At 51.2% G+C, this 14,296-nt stretch overlaps 1 protein-coding gene and 1 long non-coding RNA gene across 6 annotated transcripts in view; one reads left to right on the top strand and one right to left on the bottom strand.

The window, feature by feature from the left end:
- PLEKHA2 (pleckstrin homology domain containing A2) overlaps nucleotides 1-14,296 on the top strand; it is a 57,005-nt gene that overhangs the window by 28,017 nt on the left and 14,692 nt on the right. For all 5 annotated transcript variants that reach the window (XM_004284894.3, XM_049704282.1, XM_033415054.2 and 2 more), the window contains 6 exons: nucleotides 3,674-3,722; nucleotides 5,121-5,218; nucleotides 10,814-10,954; nucleotides 11,781-11,927; nucleotides 12,262-12,330; nucleotides 12,685-12,755. In XM_004284894.3, coding sequence (XP_004284942.1) covers nucleotides 3,674-3,722; nucleotides 5,121-5,218; nucleotides 10,814-10,954; nucleotides 11,781-11,927; nucleotides 12,262-12,330; nucleotides 12,685-12,755 — 575 coding nt within the window. The remainder of the gene's footprint in view (nucleotides 1-3,673; nucleotides 3,723-5,120; nucleotides 5,219-10,813; nucleotides 10,955-11,780; nucleotides 11,928-12,261; nucleotides 12,331-12,684; nucleotides 12,756-14,296) is intronic.
- On the bottom strand, nucleotides 1,712-10,442 carry LOC125962840 (uncharacterized). Its single transcript, XR_007474641.1, has 3 exons — nucleotides 10,241-10,442; nucleotides 2,030-2,155; nucleotides 1,712-1,801 (listed from the first exon to the last, which is right to left on the bottom strand). It is a non-coding gene; the product is annotated as an uncharacterized LOC125962840 (long non-coding RNA).

Below are 14,296 nucleotides of genomic sequence, written 5' to 3'. Positions count from 1 at the left end.
GCAGGCTGGTGTTGGGAAGATGGGGTCCTTCAGAGAGGCCAGCAGAGATAAAGGTTCTTGACTTGACAGAGGCAGGACCAATTCTTGGGCAAACCAGAAAAAAATGGATGCTGGCCTCTGGTGCTACCCACCTCCCCGCTTTGCCTGGGGGCCCTTCTCTTCCACACAGCCAGGCCCACCGTCCCACCTCCAGCTCGCGTTCCGTTTTGTCAGGGCCTGGCCCTTCCTTAACTGTAACGAAGACCCTCCTGGAACAGTGTTCCTGGCTTTTGCAGGGACAGGGTGTCAGGGATCCTTTCTAAAGCCTGGTGAAAAGCGTGGTCTCGTTTCCCAGGTAAATCACGCATGTGTGATTTCGCCTGTGGCTTCAGGGCCCCTTGACTCCCTGAAGCTGGTCCAGGGACCCCAGCTTAGAGCCCCTCTGGCTGCTCTGGGTAGGTGGCTGCCCCTTCCCCTGCTCCTGATGCCACCTCGTGGGGCAGGGTCTCCATGGACACGGAGGCCGCAAGCTGCACCGGAGCTCCGAGACCGTGGCCTGCTGCTGCTGCTTCTGCCAGAGGGGCCCCAGCTCCACTTCCGGCCGAGGGCAGACAGGGTGGGGCGGGCTAGCAGTGCCCCGGCGTCCCACGACTTTGCTGCTCCTGTGGTCTGTGCACGATCTGATAAGAGCAAGTTCCTGAGAGTCTGTCGAGCTGTGGGACGGCCTCGCTTGCGTCACCCTGCGGGTGACCCATGCCCGTCCCTCCCTCACGTCCCCACCGCCTCTCGCTGCCTTCTCACCGAGGATCCATCCGTCAGCCACCGTTGTGCAGCTACTTAACAGCAGCCAGCGTCAGCCTGTCAGCCACGCTGCTTCTTCAAGAGCCTCTGTTCCTTCACTTCTTGTGAAGAAGGCTGCATGGCCTGTCCTGGTTACCAACAGACGGTAGGGGTGGGAGGAGTGGGGCTATGCCTCCCAGGTGGCAGGGATTCTGCTGGGGGGGGGCCAGAGCTATACCTGGAGCTACGTATATTCATGGTAAGTGAGACCCCCCCCCCCGCCCCCGCAACCCTGGCCCTTCTCTTGGAGGGCGCAGCAACCAGTAGCTATGACTTTGTTTTCTTCTTTTGTCATTCCGGGACTCTAAGAAGGGGGCAAGTCATTCCGCTCTGGCTTTGCCAATCGGGAAGCTGATCAGAGATGTTGAGGGTCTTACCCTGGCTCAACAGCCCATCAGGGCTGACCTGGAACTGAGGTCCTGTTAATTCAGCAAGAACTGCTTTGCCAAATAATCCTTCTGTGGTCACCATGAGGCAAATTATAGACATGCATGCATTATTAGACGTGTAATCGGCATACCCCCAACTGAACGCTGGATAAACATACAAAAACAAATGAAAAACCAGGCCATCTCTTTGAAAGCTTGGGTTCCGGTAATAAGCACATTCTCCCCGGATAGGCTGGTAATAAGTTGTGGTCAGAGTGGGCCTGTTTGTCACCCAGCCAGGGTGAAAGGGCCCACAGCGGTGCTGTCTCTTGTTGATGATAAATTGTCAGTGTCGGGGAGAAAGAACAAGTCCCCTAATAAGCCAGAGAAAAGTCTCGAAGCACCCAGCTTTTCACTGTCATTTGAAAGCCAAAGGTAGAAGGGCAGCCGTAAGATAGGTGGATACTGAGGACCAGGATGGCCGAGGCAGTTCTGTGACGGTCATACAGGAACCAAGGTTATACAGGAGGTTAACAAGGTTAACAAGGTTATACAGGAACCAAGGGCAGGACGCATAGGAGCTGTGGGCTCAAGGACCCACAGGAACACGGATGCTGAAGGAGGAAGCACATGAGTCACTGACAGATCAGAGCATCAGAGGCAAACAGGATAAAGGCACACAGCGTGGCTCAGATTGAATTCTGGGGTCTGAATCGCAGGAGAACAAGATGGCGGGGGCCAGGACTCAGCGTCATGAGGCTCCAGCGCACGCCTCCTGGGAGTGCTGAAGATGTAACGGAACTTGCATTGCGTGTGTCTGTGCTCAGGATATGGGGGCTTACCTTTGCATAAATCTTCATGTTTTTCGGGACTATTTAAACACTTTCTTAGGCCCTCTGTCCTCCACCTCACGTCATGGTAAACATATCAAAATACACTCACATCCCTCGTTGACCCTAATTGTCCGGCTGTAAGATATTTGAAAGGATTTAAATCATTTTACTTTTGGAATGATTTGGCTGTAACTCATTTAATTTATGATTGGCTCTAATTTCTCGGCTGTCGTCTTGCACATCCAAGGATTCTTAGGAACCAAGAAAATCGAAGCTACTAATTATTTTCGAATGTAGTGTGATTTTTGTGAATGTTTAATTGAAACGTGAATGAAGTTGACTTAATGTGTGACATCTTGTAGGCATTTATTAAAATACTTGTCAGTGAGGTTGATATAATGTTATACAGACATTTAATTAAATATTTATTAATGTTGCATTGTTTTAGGCCCCGGAGAAGCTCGCAAGGCCCTCAGCATTTTGCCCATTGTGCCAAGCACGGCACGGTATGTGGAGTGGGTGTAACTAGCCCCTCCTTGGTTGAGCAGCTCCTGTATGACAGGATGGCTCAAGTGCTTCACCTGCACGGTCACATTTAATCCTCACCATAGCCCTATGAGAATGTGATTTACTAACCCTATTTGATAGAACAGGAAATGGGGGTCTGACAACGGGGCCTCCTGGGTTTGGGGGCCAGGTGCTCTGGCACCAAGCCCGGGCTGTACCGCCTGTCCTTCCTTTGATCTTTTATAGGCTGCCACCTTGGTGCCCGTCTTGAGTACCCCGGGCAGTATTAAGGTTAATTCCCAGGTACCGTGGTGGATGCCGGCTCCAGCGAGGTTCAGCCCCCATCAAGGGCAGTCACCTAACTCCATGGGATGGAATCTGCTTTCCTTAATTTGTTCAGTGTATTTGAACCTGAATGAGGTGGGCTCACAACATGCACATACTCAGGAATATACATGTAAGAGGCAGGCTTGAAAAAGCAAGATAACACAGCAGGAGATAGGAAAACCCTTCTGCTTCAATACAGGTATGCTCTCTGATTCCATCGGCCCCGCTCCGGGCAAGTGCTTATTTTCATGGTGAAACAGTCAGGGTAGAGATAAGGGAGGCTGGTCAGTTGTCCCAGTGCAGTGAGTGACGGGCTGCCTCACCTTTCTGCAAACTCTGATTGGAATCTATGTATTTGTGACAGTTCCACCTTTAATTCGAAGAGCTGTTTAGGGAGCAGGTTGGTGGTTGGGAGAGGAGTGGAATCTTGCTCGTGTGAATGGGGCCAGTGCATGTTTGTGGTCCAAAGAGAATTTTTTCAGGACTCAGTGGATTTTAAGAGTTTTTGCAAGGATGAAGATTCGACACAGATAACAGGATAGTGATTATCTCCGAGGGGTGAAGACGGGATTCCATTAGGGAGGGGCACACAAAGGGCTTCTAAGAAATAGGACCGATAGTGGCTTATTTCTTGATCTGAATGATGAGTGCAGGGTTTCCACTTAATTATTAGTTCTTAAAATGTTCAAATATGTTTTATATACTCTTCTTTTTGTATAAAGTTTTCCCAATTTAAAAAATTTGAGGAAAAAACCCCCCACAACTTTACAACACTGTTGGAAACATATTCATGTTTCTTTTATTTTTCATTTGATTTAGGTGAGCATAGCCACCCCAAAGCAGAAACCCAAGACTCCGTTTTGCTTTGGTAAGTACTGAGCCCAGGATGGGTTTTCTGAACACTCCTACAGCAGCTTCCTCTTTTGAGTGGAGACAGTCCTGTGACCACATGTGACTTACACCCTGTGTGTGTGACTGCTGTCCCAGCCATGTCCGTGGGTCTCAAGTGATACTCCTTTCCTTGGTCTCCCTGCAAAGATTGTTAACAACATGAGACAGAGGCACGGGGGCCAGTGATGTCTCAGTTTTCCCGGCTCCGCAGGGCGGGGTGCCGGGTATCTACCTGAAGTTTTCGGGAACCTTCATCTCAGAGCAGAGTAACGGTGTGCTTAGGAAACGTGGAGACTTGAAGGAGTGGGGGATCATAGAAAAGGAGGAACGTTCTGTTGAGTGTCTTGTTGCCAAATGAGTGACCGGTGAGAGTGACACAGGAAGCAGAGCTGCTCAGTGGAGGCAGGTCATTGAATCATCAGTATTTAATTGCCTTCCACTGCCTTCTCAGTGCTGTGCTGAGTGCTACGAGCAGATGCTAACAGATAGCTTCTGTTGTCTCTCTGGTTCTGAGTGTGAGCTCCACGAAGGCAGGGATGCTCCTCTGCTTTGTCTTTGCTGTATCCCCGGCACTTAGAGTGTGGTTCCTGGCACACAGCGGGTACTCACTAAACATTTGCTGAATGAATAAATGAATGAACTAAGGGACTCTCTGTCTACCCGACAATGCTCACCTCCTCCATTTCCGGCTTATTTATGCCTGGAAAGTAAAATGGTCCTTTGATCTGTCCCCTTTCCCAACTTCAGGTTGCTTCAAACTTCTTTTGTGCTCTTTCACCCACTCCCTTTAAATATCATGACCAAGCTCCAACATGACTCTCAGATCTTGTGGTCAGCGGATCTTAAAAAAAAAAAAAAAAACAATGAACCCAGAAGTAAACTGTTGACTTTATGGAGTGCTCAGAGGAAAGACCAGGTTGAAAATGAGGTCCAGGTCACAGACTTGATCGCAGGCAAGCTTCGTTACATTTCTCAACCACAGACAAGACCCCTAACCTGGGTCAGTTGTGCCAGTGGAAACTAGGGACACTGGGGCCAAAATTATATATGTATCATCACGACGGTCAATCTCTCGGTGCCTCTGAGAAGCTGTCCAGGCGTGTGTCTTAGGGATGGTGGATGAGCTGCCTCCCAGCAGCACACTAAGGCTATTGTTGTTGTCTTGTGGCCAATGGAATAATCCACACCTTTTAAAAATGAGAGCCCACTGCTTCCCAGATATTCACGCGGGTGACTTTGCACCGTGGGAAGCATCTTCGTCTGCGCGGCGGGGATCCTCCGCCCTGCTAGTTGAAGCGCCTTGGTTTTGTGGAGTCTCTGTGTTGTGTGTGTTCTGACCCGGGTTCTTCTCTCTTCGTCCCCGTGCCTTTTGCAGTCATCAACGCCCTCTCGCAGAGGTATTTTCTTCAAGCCAATGACCAGAAGGATCTGAAGGACTGGGTCGAAGCCCTGAACCAAGCCAGCAAAATCACTGTATGTATGCTCTTTCTCCTTTCTGGAGGGGGTCAGGGCCTCTTCCCCGCACGGGAACGACCCAGATGGCGGCAGGGACTTTCCCAGGACCCTGTTCCAGACTAGTTCCCCTACCTCTTCTCACACCTGGGCTGACTGACCACAAGTTGAACTGAGAGTCTGAGTTTGAATCAAGCTCAAGGGGAAGTTTATGGAGTGTCCCCTTTGTGCTTCCTGGGAGGGGCGGGCTCCTGGTCAGTCGTGGTTTGGGTCATTCTGGGATGCTGATTCAGAATGTGGCGGGATTGGAAAATGGATTGCTGACTCCGAGAAACAGAGTAAAGGAAACTCACATGAGGAGGGAAGTCGGAACTTGGTCCTGGCTTGGGGGAGACTCTTCTGACTTTAGGAAGCCACCTGGGGACCAGTCCAGGCCATCCACCGACCTGTCCTGGGAAAGCCTTCCGTTTATAAGCACCAGTTTACTGGCTGTTCTGTGAGGACTCTTGTTTTCCTTGACTCGGCTAACGAAGAACTCCTTTCTTAGAAATACAGAAAAAGAAAGGGAGACGGGTAGGGAGGAAGAGAGGGGGGAAACTATGTTTGGAAAAAACTGGACCTTTAACCGATAATATAGGCAGGCTTCGGGCGTGCAATCCATGCTTTGCTGAAAAGCTTGATTTTCTGTATCGTACAGTCAGAAATGCTTACATTCTAGTGACTTCCGGTAACAACCCTTCTGTGCTGGGGCAGATCATCTTCCCCGGTATCTCAGGGTTCCCGTGAATAAAGTAATGGAAGAAACCTGTGCACTCTACCCAGCCCTTGTGATACCGCACCCAAGCAGAGTACAAAGCGGATTTGCTTGTGGGCCCGTTATTCTGATAAACGTTGGTGAACCTGTGAAAAGAGAGAGAAATGCCGGGGTGGCATGGGGGAGGGAGCCGCTCACTCCCTTCTGCTACCCACATGTTTGTGTGTGCAGCTCTAGAATGCTGACTTTAGTAAAGGCTTTCTTCATTCAAGTTGAGGTCTTCACCCTTCTGTGTCTTCCACAATCTGGGGAGTTTCTTTCAATGTCTAATACCTTCTTCTCGTTAAGTGTTTCCTCCCTTGGTCCTGCCTGGTGAGCTGGGCTACACAGCCTGCAAGGCAGCGGTGGCCTCTTTGCCTTGCTGTTGTGCCTTGAGTGTAGAGTTGCTCTAAGCAGCCAGCTCCCCGTCCTCTTTCCTGGCCCCACTGGACAGAAGTGATTGGCGACAGGAGTGGGAGGGAGCGAGATGGTACCGAGAGGCCGGGAGTCCAGAGGCCTGCGGGGGTGGCGCAGCCTCTGCAGGGGCTCCGTAACCTCCAGGGTCTTCCTGACTTCCCTCTGCTCCGTTTATACATCTCTTCACTCCTCCTGCCAGGGGTCCTGTGTGACAGAAGGAAGAGGAGGGGTGCCCTCCTGCCTGATTACCTGCATTTTTATCTTAGGGCACCTTGTGTGCGAAGTGAAGCATCCCAGGGGAGATGCAGAGATGAAAGACACAGACAGCGTATCCAGTGAACCAAGCTTTCTCACGGGCCACATTCATCACCCCTCATGTCACTCCTGTGAGACAGGTGCATTCACTGCCATTTTTAAGATGAGGAAAACGAAAATGAGAGTCTTGCCCCAAATCTAGAGTTTAGTAAATGGCAGAGCTGGGATTCAAACCCAGGACCTTCTGCCTTCCAAGATCTCAAAGAGTTCATAAATATATGAAAAATGAGCAGCAGTTGTAAAAAGAGGTTAGATTACACACCACTTTTATATCTATGGCTTCTTGTAGCCTTGTGAAAACCTTAGGTAGGGAGGGCAGGTGTGATTATCTCTGTTTATAAACGAGGCAGTGGAAGTGCCTGGAGATCAGCGACCCTCCCAGGGTCAGGAGCCAGTTTTTCTGCCCGCAGATCACTGGTCATTTAGTGCTGGGTCACTGAGTTCTTATGACTGAAGATAATGGCCGACATAGTGGTATTTAAAGAATTGAGTTCGCTCGGAGTATCAGTATTCCTGTGTTAGTTTTCTTGGGCTGTCGTAACAAACTGCGTGGCTTAAAGCAGCAGAAGTGTGTTCTCGCCTAGTCCTGAGAAGCCTGAAATCAGGGTGTCGGCGGGGCCCTCCATGTGCCCCCTGAAGGCCAAGCGGAGAATCCTTGCTCGCCTCCTCCAGCTCCCAGTGGCCCCGGCCGTCCTTGGCGTTGCCCGGCTAATAGCTGGATCCCTCCATCTCTGTCTCCACCATTGTATGGCCTGTGTGTCTGTGTGACCTCTCCTTTTAGGAGGGCATCAGTCATTGGTCTTAGGGCCCAGCCTAAACCAGCATGAATTCATCTTAATTTAATTATATCTGCGAAGACCTTATTTCCAAATAAAGTCATGTTCTGAGGTTACGGGTGGACAATTTTGGGAGACATTATTCAACTCACTGAAGTTTTTCAAAAGGGTTGAAGTTTGAGCAGTAAAAGTAAAGCACAGCTTTCTCCCCTTCCCTCCCAAGTTAGGTTATTCCTTGTAGCAACCTAGCCACGCCTGGTGGGAAGAAAGATGAGTCCTTGCAAATTTTGTTTCACGTTGCAAATGGGAACCCTGTGGGCCTCCCCCATCAGAGGACCCTCCACGGTGGGTGAAAGGGGTCCCACCTTTCACTGGGATTCTGGGAGATACACAAACCAAGAGGATGAACTTGTTTTCGAGATCTGGAGTGTAGTTATTGGTGAGTTTGCCCTCCGCAGGCTGATTCAGAGTCTCAGAAATGGAAACAGCTTTGCAGAGGCTCCAGGCGGTTGGCCAGAGGCAGCCCACGATGCAGGGACATGAGTGGTGACAATCAGCGGTTCTCCGGGTGGGCTGACGGGTTGAGAGGCAACACAACAGCCAAGTCACCAGGAGTCCTCTTCTGGCCACCGTGAGCGCTGAAAGGCCACTTCCCTCCTTCTTTGCTGGGTTTCAGGAATTCATTTGGGTCATTTGGAGGCAGTTGTGTTGTTCCACGGTGATTATATCTCTGGACACCCCAGCACTAATCCACATCCCTAAAGAATTCTATCTTATCAGAGCAAAACACAGAGAAATTGGAAAGGGTGGTCCAGGTAGGTAGGTAGTGGTGTTTAGCAGTGGGGCAGTTACTTCATTTCAGTGAGCTTTAGTTTACTTCATCTATGAAATGGAGAAAATAAGGCCTACCTGATAAGATCGTCTGAGATGAGAGATAATGCAGTAAAGAGATGGGTACTTTGCCTGGCACTAAACAGAGGCCCAAAGCAATGGGAGCTGCGGTTGTCCCTCAGCCAGAAGGGAAGGACAGGGTGGATTTCTGGCCCAATCTGGAGAGTTGGTGGGCAGAGGTCACCGTGGTCTAAGCTGAGTGCACAGGCCAGGAAGAGGGGCCCTGTCTCCTTTCTGGGGCCCCAGCGTAATCATGATGGTCTTAGTCGTTTCGATAGATGCCAGGGGGTGTGGCCTTTGGTCCCTGTCCTTGGCAGTCAGAGTTCTCCTATGGCCCTGAGCTGAGAGCTCTTTTTTTCTCCCCGTGGCTTGCAATAGTTTATTTTTTTTAATTTAAAAAAAAAGTATTTATTTATTTATTTTTGGCTGCATCAGGTCTTAGCTGTAGCACGTGGGATCCTCTGCTGCGGTGCGTGGCCTCCTCGGTGCGGCGCGCGGGCTTCTCTCTAGCTGTGGCGCACAGGCTCCAGGGCGCATGGGTGCTGTGGTTGCGGCTCGCGGGCTTAGTTGCCCCACGGCATGGGGGATCTTAGTTCCCTGACCAGGGGTTGAACCTGCGTCCCCTGCATTGGAAGGCGGATTCTTAACCACTGGACCACCAGGGAAGTCCCTTAATTTTTAATTTTTATATAGTTTTTAAAGGTTCCTTTCCATTTGAAATTATCACAAAATATTGGCTATATTCCCTGCATTATACAATATATCCTTGGGCCGTGAGCTCCTGAACAGTCTGGATTCTTAGGTCTTTCTAGCTCCCAGGGCTGTAGAAGAAGTGGAAGAGGATGTTAGTTTTTCTCGTGGTGTCTGCAGTTACTTTCCTGGCAGATCCACATGGGGCGTTGAGTCCTTGTGAAGAACAGGCTTTTTTTAAATTTTTTTTTATTTTATTTTATTTTTTTTATACAGCAGGTTCTTATTAGTTATCTATCTTATACATATTGGTGTATGCATGTCAATCCCAGTCTCCCAGTTCATCCCGCCATCTCCGCTCCCCACCCTTCCGCCCCTGCTTTCCCCCGTTGGCGTCCGTACGTTTGTTCTCCACGTCTGTGGAAGGACAGGCTTTGTGATGCTGTGGGTACTGCCTCGGCAGCATCAGGGTCTGGTCTCTGTCTAGGTATTAATCGGCTTTGGGCAGAGAACTGGACTACTCTGGGCCTCCCTTGTGATGAAAAATTTTCCAGTATAAATGAGAAATGGACAAGGAGGAAGAAAAGCGGCAACATGAATGAGGATCGATGACCTCGGGTTGGGAGGGTGTTCAGGACTGTGGCGAACTGAAGAATCCTTTCCCCATCCGAAGAGGGGACAGCTGCTTCACTGGAAATCAAGAGTTCTACGCGAAATATCCCAGATTTTAACAGCGGATTGAAAAACACACTGGATAGGACAAATGAAACACAGTTGGGGCAAGTCTCCCTTTGGGCCACCAGTTTGCAACCTGTGGTCTCAAACTTGCCCTAAAAATTCCGTGATTCTTGCACCGGCAGTGGCGCTCGAACTCCGTCATGGAGAGGAGCAAAGATAACTCATTCCACAGAAAGGGCTGCATTTGTAAACATTAGCACCGTTGATAAAAAGTTACTTAGAATATTTTGACAATTTAAATACTTTTGTAGTTTTATTCGTATTTCTAACGTGTTGAAATTTATATCCTCTATCATTTGATGGCCGTGACACCTGTATGACTGTGTCACTCAGTTAGTGACAGGTCAGGAGTTACACCCCAGGCCCTGGGGCCCCAGAGCTCAAGCTCCCCGAGTCCTGTACCGTGTACCACAGGCATCTTACCCACTGCTGAGCGTGCTTTCTCCCGTCTTCATGTTCCTGGCTCCTTTTCGTCCACCAGGTTACTGTTTCGGCATCTCTCCCCTTAGAGACCTCCACCACGCACACCAGCCACGCCGGGCATTCCATTCCAAGTCGTTCCCCTGCTGCTGTCAGTCCCAGCTCCTGTTTATCATCCTCACGGCACTCACCACGATTTGTAATCACTCTGATTGCTAGTCTTGCTCTGTAGTTTTGCTCAGTCTCCCTGATCAGCACGTATGTGGTGTGAGGGCAGGACACGTGTCAGTGTCTGCTGTTTTACCTTTGGTCTCTAGCCAGGCAAGGGCTGACTCATAGCAGGTGCTCCGTACATTTGTTGAGTGGGTGTGCGTGTGGGTGTGCGTGTGCATGGGGTGGGCGTGGCTTGCTGAATTCCTCATATACAGGTTTGGATGGATGGAAGGGTAGCGGGGAGAGAGGCGTCACGCTCTAATTTTGTACATTAGCCTTCCTCCCCTCCCCCTTCCTGCTGTTGCCTCCCCAACTTTTCCTAGGCCTTCTGTTCCCTGTTAACTGTTCTGTCATTCTTCCCAGGTACCCAAAGTTGGGAACCTGCCCCTGACGACTGAAGTTGTCAAGAGCCTAGCAACTCCTCTGGCCCTGGAGAAGAAGCCCCAGGTGGCCTACAAGACAGAGATCATCGGAGGCGTGGTGGTACACACGCCCATCAACCAGGTGCTGGGGCCTGGCGCTGCCAGAGGGTGGAGGGGTTCGGGGGTGTCCGTGGTGTGTCAGTGACATGACAGAAGGGCTGGACCGAGGAAGGGGTGAGGGTAGCGGAGCCAGCGCACATGGGGTGGTCAAGAAAATACCGGCAGTGCAGAAATTGAGGCCACCGCCTCTGAAGCTCTGTGGCAGTACGGCTCTGCGTCACCCACGGGGACCGGCACTGTGAAGCCCGTGAGAAGTGGGGTCGAGGATGGCTGGAAACAAGCCCCACTGTCCCTAGGCCTCGTCCGGTTTGCGTTCAGAGTCTTCCCTTTCTCCCGGGCCTGCGCAACCTCCCCAGCCTTGGTCTGTGAACGCACCCCGTACAGTGCCTTCCCGGGGCAAAGCCAAAGGGTTTTTTTAATGGTTTCTTTCTCTCTCTCTCTCTTTTTTTTTAACATCTTTATTGGAGTATAATTGCTTTACAATGGTGTGTTAGTTTCTGCTGTATAACAAAGTGAATCAGCTATACATATACATACACCCCCATATCCCCTCCCTCTTGCATCTGCCTCCCACCCTCCCTATCCCACCCCTCTAGGTGGACACAAAGCACGGAGCTGATCTCCCTGTGCTATGCGGCCGCTCCCCACTAGCTACCTGTTTTACAGTTGGTAGTGTATATAAGGGCATGCCACTCTCTCACCTCGTCCCAGCTTATCCACCTGGTTTATTTCTCACTTGACTGCCATCGTGGCCCAAGAGGAAGAGATGATTGGCCGGAGAGGGTGGGGTCAGGGGTGTGGCTGCGTCAGGAGGGGGCGGCGCTAATCCTGCAGCTGTTTCCTTGTAGAACGGTGGGGATGGGCAGGAAGGGAGTGAGCCCGGCTCCCACGCCATCCTTCGAAGGTCTCAGAGTTACATCCCCACGACAGGCTGCCGTGTCCCCACCGGGCCCCCCCTCATTAAGAGCGGCTATTGTGTGAAGCAAGGGAATGTGGTGAGTGTCCATGCGGGGGCTGGGAGGGGTTCTGGGGACCCCGGGAGCCAGTGGGTGTGGGCGAGGCAGAGGGGAGGGCAGTTTGCAAGGAGGAGCGTGGAGCCAGCCACGCCCAAACCGCCCAAACCAGGGAGAGGCTGGGGTGGGGAGAGCTCCCGCCCCGCAGCTCGAGGTGATCCGAGGAGTCGCCCCATGAGAAGAAGTCCTTGCCCCTGACCCCCAACGTGGGAGCCTGGCTTCGGTGGGGCAGGGTCCCCAGGAGCTTAGAACCCGAATGCACCCCCGGGAATGCTGGGAACTCTTCTAACATCCTGCTCTTTACCCTTTATTTCAGCGCAAGAGCTGGAAACGGCGCTTCTTTGCGCTGGACGACTTTACCATCTGCTACTTCAAGTGTGAGCAGGTTTGTAGTCACTCTGGGGCCCGCCTGAGAGGCCGTGGAGGGCAGAGACATAGGAGTCACACCCACGTGTGTGTGTCCGAGCAGAGATGTGGGCACACAGACTCCGGGGGTGCTTGTGTCTAACCTCCGTCCTTCTGGTGTGCACATCTTCACGGTGATGTAAAGTGGCCTTAACTCCCTGCCTTCGTGGTCAGGGCCACAGAGCATCATCTTAGATTTCTTTCCTCTCTTGATTATTTTGAGACCTTGTCTTGTTTGCCACCTGGTCTCAGCCAGTCCTCTCCGATGATGATGGCTGCCTGGTCTGGGCGTTGGGCTGACAGCCTCATGCACTCTCTCTCTGTTTCCCCCCAGGACCGAGAACCGCTGCGTACCATATTCCTCAAGGATGTTCTCAAGACCCACGAGTGTTTGGTCAAGTCTGGGTAATTGTCTCTGCTTATTCTTCTCTGGTCAGAACTCCGTGTGCCCTCTTAACTCTTTATTTTTTTAACATCTTCATTGGAGTATAATTGCTTTACAATGGTGTGTTAGTTTCTGCTGTATAACAAAGTGAATCAGCTATACGTATACATATATCCCCATATCTCCTCCCTCTTGCGTCTCCCTCCCACCCTCCCTATCCCACCCCTCTAGGTGGTCACAAAGCACTGAGCTGATCTCCCTGTGCTATGCGGCTGCTTCCCACTAGCTATCTCTTTTACGGTAGTATATGTAAGTCCGTGTCACTCTCTCACTTCGTCTCAGCCTTAACTCTTCTGTTACTCCCCTTCTGAGGCTCTATACCAGAAACTTCTTCCAAGAGCAGGAAGATGTTGTCTCCTTGACATCTGTGGCTGACTCTTCACATCCAAACTGCCGCAGCTGTGAAATGGCGCTGGGCAAACCTATCCTCTTCCCGTCCCCTTACTCTCGCTCCTGAAATGAGCCTATGTGATACTTTTCTGATGGAGAAAAAGAAAGGATATAGAAAAAAGGAGAGGTGCTTCTCAGGTGTCAGCTGCTCATCTCACCGGAGGACTGGGCTCAGAGGTGGAGGGGGACTGTGCCCTTAGTCACTTGCTTTTCAGTGCATCTGCTCAGACCCCTGTTTATGCCATGCCTCTGCCCTGAACTTGTTATGCCTTTCTCCTCTCCTCATTTTGACAAAGTCCCTGATGTCGTCTTAATATGGGGATGAGTCACAGCAATGCTCTCGGGCAGGACGAGGAAGTATTTTTAATGTGTTCCTCTTTCAACTAGGAAATGGTCACCTTTCCAGTGCCACAGAGCGTAGGACGAGTTTGGGACCTGGGGCCTCTTCGAGTGCTCTCCAATATCCAACACCCATACCGGTGCCCCTGGAATCAAACTTCAGAGACCCAAGGGCACCCGGGCATCTAGCAGTCCTCCTTTGGCCCTCAGTCTGCAGTCTGTAGGGGTACTATATGGAATCTCCGTCCCACGGACTGTGCATGCAGAGCCTGCGTCCCCAGGGAAGCTGTTAGCAGCAGACTGACTGTTCCCACACGAAGGCATGGGAGGGTCTTGCATGAAAACGAGGTGTTTTGTGGCCCAAGGAAGCAGGCACTGTTGTGAGCCTTGCAAACGGCAGTTGCAGAGTGTGGAAGATTAGGGAAGTTCCCACCGACAGATTATCATGCGTGAAAGGTGCTACAGATGGAAGCTGCAGAAGTGTGGCCCCAGCGGTGACAGTGGGTGGAGGAGAGATGAGGCTTGCTCCTGACCCTGGAGGCCCGTGCAGGTTGATGGGTGTATTGGGGCAGCTTAGGAAACCCAGATAATGTTCGTCCCTAAGAGCGCTTTGCACTTTGCCTGAGCCAGAGTCAGACTGAACTCCGAGGAAAAGAATTGAGGGAGTTGAAGATCCTCGGGGACGGAAGTTGCCGAGGCCCTGCAGGTTCCAGGCCTGTGAGACTGGGGTCTCCCAAACCCAGTCACGGGGGTTAGGGCATCTGAGTAGTCA

This window comes from Orcinus orca, chromosome 21, assembly GCF_937001465.1.
Source record: "Orcinus orca chromosome 21, mOrcOrc1.1, whole genome shotgun sequence".
NCBI lineage: Eukaryota > Metazoa > Chordata > Mammalia > Artiodactyla > Delphinidae > Orcinus > Orcinus orca.
This window is presented reverse-complemented; position numbering and strand designations above follow the sequence as displayed.